The 7,511-nt window shown below is 54.9% G+C and overlaps 1 protein-coding gene across 2 annotated transcripts; it reads right to left on the reverse strand.

Annotated features, from left to right (window-relative positions):
• Positions 1 to 840: 840 nt before the first annotated feature.
• Batf2 (basic leucine zipper ATF-like transcription factor 2) lies at positions 841 to 6,546 on the reverse strand. 2 transcript variants are annotated; one of them, XM_076844757.2, is made up of 3 exons: positions 6,392 to 6,546; positions 4,974 to 5,078; positions 841 to 1,964 (listed from the first exon to the last, which is right to left on the reverse strand). In XM_076844757.2, exons 1-3 carry the CDS (start codon positions 6,428 to 6,430, stop codon positions 1,284 to 1,286), a joined length of 825 nt encoding a protein of 274 aa, XP_076700872.2. In that variant the 5' UTR covers positions 6,431 to 6,546; the 3' UTR covers positions 841 to 1,283. The 2 variants fall into 2 exon arrangements, with proteins under 2 accessions (XP_076700872.2, XP_076700873.2); XM_076844758.2 differs by lacking the exon at positions 4,974 to 5,078.
• Between the last annotated feature and the right edge of the window lie 965 nt (positions 6,547 to 7,511).

Consider the following 7,511-nt stretch of genomic DNA (forward strand, 5'->3'; position numbering starts at 1 on the left):
AATTTCTGCAGCATAGACCACTCCCAGAGCTTTAAACAACTAGCCTGAGCAAAAAAGGAGTGGGGAAACACTTTTGAATTTATTTGCCATCACATGTGCCAAGACTTGTGCTCAGCACCTGGGAGTGTGTTAGATCCTGACACAGTGTCTCAGCTACGTGTGTGAGAGTCTGGGTGAAGAGTCCTCTCTGAGTGCTTGTCCTGGAGCGCAAGGGACGCCCCCCTCACCTAACCTGATTGCCCCCTCCGAGCAGACACCCCCGCTGAGCTCCCACTGGTCTCAGGCTCCTGCTCTGTGCTGCCATCAGCCCCTTCCCAAGAGCCAGGAGGAAGCTGCCTCAGGGGGTCTGAGGGTAACCAGGCCTGGGGGTGCGCAGGGTCCTGGTGCTGCCAGAGAAGACACCAGCCCCACGGCTGCTAGGTTCAAGTGCAGCGCCGGCCCCGGGACTTCCCTCAGTCTCTCTTCCTGCTCTTGGGGCGTAAGATGAATGGATCACTGAGGTCCACCGGTCAGGCCTTGGGGAAGGGGAGGCGGGGAGCTACCTGGGATTAGCCAGGAGAGCTGGCCCTGCAGAGTCTCCCCCAGGCCCCAGAATGGCTGTGGGTACCAGCCTCTGGAAGTCCCAGAGGGGCCGCTCCAGGCCTCCATCGGCTCCAACTCTCAGTGGTTTCTCGGCACTGGAAACACTACTGGGATAACGCAAGCGTCTTCTCCTGGGCTTCGGGGCTTCTCCTCGCCCACTGTGAACTTTGGATTGTCCCCAGCCAGGGCAGCGTTTCTGGGACAGCCGGGTTTTTGCCAGGGGAATTGGACAGCAGAGGGGAGAGCCCTCTCTGCTCCCAGCAGTAAACCTCCTTATACCAGCCCTCAGTTTTCAGGACTTCAGACCCGTGGGCCCTGGCCCGGGATCTTACCAGGACAGCAGATGATAGTGTTTCAAGTCTCAAGAAAGGCTGCGTGAGAAACTAATAAAAATAACAAATTAAGACAGGCTGTGTAATGTTCAACATGTCACTTGACTTCTCTGAGTCTGTTTCCTTATTTGAAAAAGTGGAATGGTAGTCTCTGTTTCATAGGTGGCTGGGAGGTTGGAATGACATATTGGTGGTGGCAGGGGCTGCGGCAGCGGTAGGCTCTCAGCGATGGCTTCCTTTTCCCCAGGGAAATCCTGGCCCAGCTGGTCAACCAACATGGAAACCTTCCAGCAGCAGCAAAGGAGGCACCTGGTTGCCGAGGCTGCTTCCCGGGCCTAAGGAGGAGGCAGCTCCATTCCTGGGAGCAGGTTAGAAGTGGACTTGGGCAGAGGAGAGGAGGGGGAAGGCCAGGAGGGGCTGAGGGCCGGGCTCCACTGCAGGCCCTTGCCAGTCTGGGGCTGAGAGAACAGGCTCCCTCCTCTGCAGACACGGAGGCCCTGGAGCAGCTGAAGGGTTGTGGGGAGAGGACCCCAGTCCCCCCCTGATGGGGTGCTCCGGCCCCAGGGGCTGTGGAGGGGCAGGCTGGGCTGGAGGGCTGGGCAGGAGGGCACCGAGCTTGGAGGAAGTCTCCAAGGGGCCAGAGCCAGTGGGTGGGGCAGGCAGGTCAGGCCTGAGGGACAGTTGGGCAGGAGGTGCAGTCCCCATGGCAGGGCCAAGGGACAGCAAAGGCAAAAGGGGTGGGAGAAGGCCAGGGGAATCCTGAGAGTGTGGACCTGGAGAAAGTTGCTGAGCTGGGGAAGAGGAGACTGGAGTCTGGATCAGGCCCTTCTGCTTCAGGCAGCCATGTTGCCCACGGGCAGTGGTTTGTCCCAGGGGCTGCTGGGGCCAAGCCCAGCAGCCAGCAGGCTCCGGCGCTGGGCGGGAGGCACAGTCCAGGCGGCACACACACTCATGTAGCTGCAGAGTGCGAGTCCACCACCCTAACTCAGCCTGCAGGGCCTGGATCTCCTTCCGCAGGGTGTGGTTGTGTTTCTCCAGGGTCTCGTACTGCTGGGGGAGAAGCGGTGGGCCAGGAGGGGATGTCAGCCTGCAGCGGGGCCTGGCGTGAGCCCCATCCCCCTCCAGGCTCCTCATGCCAGAGGAAGCTGCCACCTTCTGCATATCCAGACTAGAGCCAGCCCTCTACCAAGCCCCCATCCTGTACCCTGGCAGGGCACAGAGCTGCCCCGCTCTCTGCCCACTGCGAGTCCCCTGAGCTGCACCCACTTACCTGGATCTCCAATGGCTTCCTCATTGGTGTGCCCCCAACCACCCAATTCTCTTGGCCCCAAGAAGGCACTGTCATTAACTGGAGGCCAAAACCCTCCAAAGGCCCAAGACTCCAGGTTCCAAACTCCCCGTGTTGGCCCTGGACACCAGCCTGGCAGCCTCTGCTCAAACCTCCAGCGCCATCTGTCCTGCCTTGTCTCCTGCTCCTTCTCCTCCTGTCCCTCTGATGGAATTTATTTCCTCAACATGTTTCCTGTCTCCTCTGCCTGGACACTCCTCTGCGCCACACCCTGTGAGTCCCAACGTGGCTTTCACGTGGCACCTTCCAAGTCATTCTGTCCTAGACAACGCAGGTGACTTAATGTCACCCCCAGGCCTCCCCGGGGCCCATAGCTTGCCCACTGAGGCACCGTGGGATTTGGGGTTCAGTTTTCCAGGTTGACAGCACAGGTGTGCTCTGCTGGACATCTCTGAATCAGCCTTCAAAAAGTTCTGTTCTTCCAGACACCGGGTTCTGAGAATCTGCTGGGACAATCGTCCACTTCCACTTCCACTTCTAAATGGCCATCTGTGATGACAGCGATGTGGCTGAGTGAGGTGAACAGTTTTCCTTCAGTCCCCTTTTGGGGACACTTGAAAAGGAGAAGTTGTAAGGATGTTTTGCATAAAAACGTGCCTTAGGCCATGGACTCGAGAGTTCCTAAGGACCTCAACACCACCAGTGGTGGTTTCCATGGGTGGAATGGACAATTCTAGAACACATCACCAGGTCACCTAAACTCTCCAAAGCCTCCACCTGACCTCCAGGAATTGAGTCACTCATTCATTTATTTGTTTGCCACCTTCAGCCTGTTCAAATGCCACTACTCAGGGGATCTCCCTAGTTAATCTCCATCATGACCGCCTCTCCCTTCCCTTTTCCATTTTATTTTCCCCCTTCAGACTTATCACCACCTAACGTCTCCGACGCTTTATGGATCAGGTACTTGTACTCTGGCCTCTGTGAGAAAGAAGCTCCTGGAGGTGGGAGAGGGGCTTTTGTCTGGGGCTCATATCTGCCCTCCAGGGCCTGGGGTGCAGGGAAGACACACCGTAGCAGTCTCCACAAGGAGCAAATAGAGGACGCACAGTTTCCCATGGTGCTCCCTGGTGCGCAGTCTGCAGGGGGCGCCCCCCACCCCAGCCAGTGCTCCACCTGCCCCTGGTGCATGTTCTGACCTTCACCCACTTGGAAAGCTCCTATGGAGCCCTCAAATCTAGATCACCCTTCATCGCCTCTTTATGCCCCCAAGGCCACTCACAATAGTGTCCCTCTGAAGTTAGGATGAGGTCACAATACCCATGTGACTGTGTTTAGAGTTAGGACTTTAGAGCCAGGCATGGTACTGCATGCCTGTAATCCCAGCAGCTTGGGAGGCTGAAACAGGAGGATCACCAGTTCAAAGCCAGCCTTAGTAACCCAGCGAGGCCCTAAGCAACTCAGTGAGACCCTGACTCTCAATAAAATACAGAAACAGGGTTGAGGATGTGACTCAGTGGTTAGGTGCCCCTGGGTTCAATCCCCAGTACCAAAAGAAAAAAAGAAAGAAATAGGGCTTTTAGGAGGTAATTTAGAGTAAATGAGGTCATAAGGGATCTTACAGGATTGGTAGCCTTATAAGAAGAGGAAGGAGGCCTGGGGATGTGGCCCTGTGGTAGAGTTCCCCTGGCATGCGTGAGGCCCTGGGTTTGAGCCCCAGCACCACCAAAAGAGGAAGGGAGAGAGATGACTCTCCTCTCACATCCGTGGAAAAAGACCACAGCACCCCCAAGTACCCTGGCAGGAAGAGAGCCCTCAGTACAAAGAAAATTAACATGTACCTTGATCTTAGACTTTAGAAAATAAATCTCTGCGGCTTAAGCCTGCAGTGTATGCAGCCCCAGCAGATGGATGCGCTGCCCTACCTATGTGTCCCCACACTGCTTTATCATTTGCCGGATGGTGACTTGATCCCAGGGCCTCTCACCTGCTCCGCAGGCTGAGCTATACCCTGTTCTAGGTGATGGGCGAGTAGCAGGGAAAGGAATGGTTCCCTGCCCTTAGGGTGCCGAGGAGGGAGACAAGTCATGTATTTGGGATGTGAAACCGAGGACCACTGCTGAGGATGGGTTAATTAATTAGTGGGTTATTTGGTTATGGTGAGAGTGGATTTGCTATAAAAGTGAGCTGTCTCTGCTCCATCTTGCTCTGTGATGTCCCCCGCCATGCCATTTGTGACCAGCAGGAAGGCTCTCCACACAAACTGGCATCATGCTCTTCGATGTCTCAGTCTCTAGAAGTATGCCCTAAACCAACCTCTTTTTTTTTTTTTTTTAATTGTACTACTGGAGATTGAACCCAGAGACACTCTCCCACTGAGCTATATCAACAGTCCTTCTTGCTTGCTTCCTTTCTTCTTTCTTTTTTTTTTTAATATTTATTTTTCAGTTTTCGGTGAACACAACATCTTTATTTTATTTTTATGTGGTGCTGAGGATCGAACCCAGCGCCCCGTGCATCCCAGGCGAGCACGTTACCACTTGAGCACATCCCCAGCCCTATTTTCTTTCTTTTTTAACCTTGAGACAGGTTTCACTAAGTAGCTATGGTGGCCTTAAACTTGCAATCCTCCTGCTACAGCCTCCCAAATTGCTGGGATTACCAGTGTGCACCACCATGCCCAGCACAAACATCTTTTCTTTATGAATTATCTGGTCTGTGGTATTCACTTATAGTAACAGAAAGTTGTCTAAGATGGAGGACGTCCCCACCTGGTGCAGGGCATCTGCCTTGTTTGTGTGCTTCTGCCGGCTGCGCTGGGCGGCCACCCGGTTTTTCTGTTTCTTCTTCAGCTGCTTCTGACAATCTGGTGGGTCCTGCTGGGCATGGGACATAGGGCTCAGGGATTCCAGCAGGGCTCATGCCCTCTGCTCTGGCCAGCCATTTGCCAAGCCAAGTTGTTCCCTTGGGGACTTGACCTGTCCTCCTAGAAGCACCTCTTGGTCCTTCAGCACCATTCTCCTCTGCGGGCCTCACACATCTCATAAGCCCTGCTCATAGAATATGTGGGGGCGAGGACAAGTAGGGAAGCTGAGGAGCCTGAGATTGAAACCTGGACAGAACTGGCTTCGAATGGCACATTCTCACGAGCCATGTCTCTCTGGGCTGGTCACTCACTTCTCTGAGCCCAGTCACCTCCTCTGTGCAAGAGTGGCCTTCAGAGGCCACCATGAGGCATGGAGAGAAACCCACAGGGCAGGCAGCTCAGAGCCAGAGCTGGGAGAGGTCAGCTCTGCTCCCTGAGTGCTCCCTGCAGTGCTCCCTGCGGGCGGGGCCCTCTGTCTATGTCCTGCTCACATCCAAAGCTGATATCCACTCACTCCACAAAAATCTACTACTTATCTACTGTGTGTCGGTCGGACACGTAGCTAGGGGGACACAGTGGTGAACAAAACAGGAACCACCCCTGCCCCCATGTTCTAGCTGGGCAACCGTCTGGGACGAATGAATGGAGAGTCCCTTTGCCAGACCAATGGACTCCAAGGTTGTCAGCTGCGGCCATCCCCAACCTGGGCACCTTGGAGCTTAGGTGAACATTCACTCCAATTGCCCAGAGCTCTGGAAAGACGAGGCAAGGGGGACTGTTGAAGACCTCACAGCCCAACAGGCCCCCATCATTCTTCGGGGTGTTTTGTGGGTAAGGACCTCAGGCAAGACCCTGGCCTCCTTGGCCAAGGATTCTGGATCCTCAGTAGTTCCTGGCTCCAGCTCTACCCAGGCCACAGCCTCCGGTGCCCTCACGGCCACAGCACACTCATTTCAGAGACTAGAGCCCGGGGAAGGACCCAGTGAGAGAAGAGGGGAGACCTGTGAGGGAACCCATGGCTGCAGGGGTCATGGGAAGAAAGAGACTGGAGGGACCACGGGGAGAAGAGGTGGGTCTGGAGAGAGCCGGTGGGAAGTCCAAGTTCTAACCCGAGGCTGCATCTGCGGCTCCATTCCCGTCCCCCGGTGGTTCAGGGGAGGAAATTCAGACTCAGAGAGGGCTTGAGTGGAGCCTGCCAGAGGTCACACAGCCCAGGAGCACAGAGCTGGCACTAGAGCATCCCCCCTCATGCCCCACTGCCTGGGCCCTGAGACCCTCAAGTCCCCTCCCCGTCACCCCCCTCCCCTGCAGCCCCGTACTCACGGGCCCCATCAGCAGCACTTCTCTTCCACAGAGGTGCATGGCTGAGGCAGGCGAGCGAGGCTCACACAGATCCTGGATGTCCCTCAGCAGCTGTGACCTCCCGGTGCCCTCTGGGGACCCAAGGAAGTGGCAGCTCTTTAAATCCCTAGTGACCACTCCGCCCCCAGAAAGCCCAGTTTCAGTTTCTCCTAAAGCCACTGGCTGCTCAGAATCCCTGGCTCAGGACTGCTCACGTGGCTGGAAGTTCCTGACATGATCTGGCTTCCGGTTGGGCCCCTTTTCTGGGAGAAGGACTATGGAGGGTGGAGACTGGGAGAATGAAGGCCAGGTGTGGGGAGGGTGTTCTGAGGAGGGAGGGCAGGCTGCCAGGAACAGAGCCAGGGAAGAAGCCAATGGGGCCCCAGGTTCACATGGGGCTGGGGAGAGTCCCTGTGCTCCCTGGGGCACAGGTTCACAGCACACAGCAGAGCAGTGCAATTGTGAGAAACTGAGTCACCCTCTCTGAGCCTCAGTTTCTTCATCTGTAAAGGGTGTGAGTTGGATGGTACAAATTCCCAGGTCAATGTAGGAACTATGGGGGAGAATATGACTCCCCCGATCCTCTGAGATGGAGTCCAGGTGGGTCTGTAAAATCAAGCCATGGGCCTTAAATAAATGGATGTTACTGTTTCCATAGATCAGACCTAGGGACTAGGAACCCAGCTTCCAAGCTATGTTTGCAAATCTGTAAAGCGAGGATAACGATTTTGTTGTGATTAGATGAGTTAAGGCAGGTGAGTTGCCTGAACCCAGGCCTGGTGCAGAGAGTGAGACCTCGACCTTTGGATTTATGAAACCCTGGGAGATTCAAAACTGTGTTCATCACCAGGCCTAACAGTCCAAAGCATCCAGTTGTGTGAAAATAGCAAACTACCACAAGATCAGAACAAGACGATGACATTTCCATAAGGTTTAATAATATGGATATGTAAAGAGGTCATGAAAGTATAAATAAGCACCAGAATGAGAAACAAAATTCAGAGAGTGGTGGCCGGAGACAGGTGGCTGGACAGAAGAGGATAAAGGGAATTCAGTAATTGCTTGTTTAGTGGGAGCACAGTTGTAAGTGGTATTATCTACA

This window comes from Callospermophilus lateralis, chromosome 2 (assembly GCF_048772815.1).
Source record: "Callospermophilus lateralis isolate mCalLat2 chromosome 2, mCalLat2.hap1, whole genome shotgun sequence".
In the NCBI taxonomy this organism is placed as follows: Eukaryota; Metazoa; Chordata; class Mammalia; order Rodentia; family Sciuridae; genus Callospermophilus; species Callospermophilus lateralis.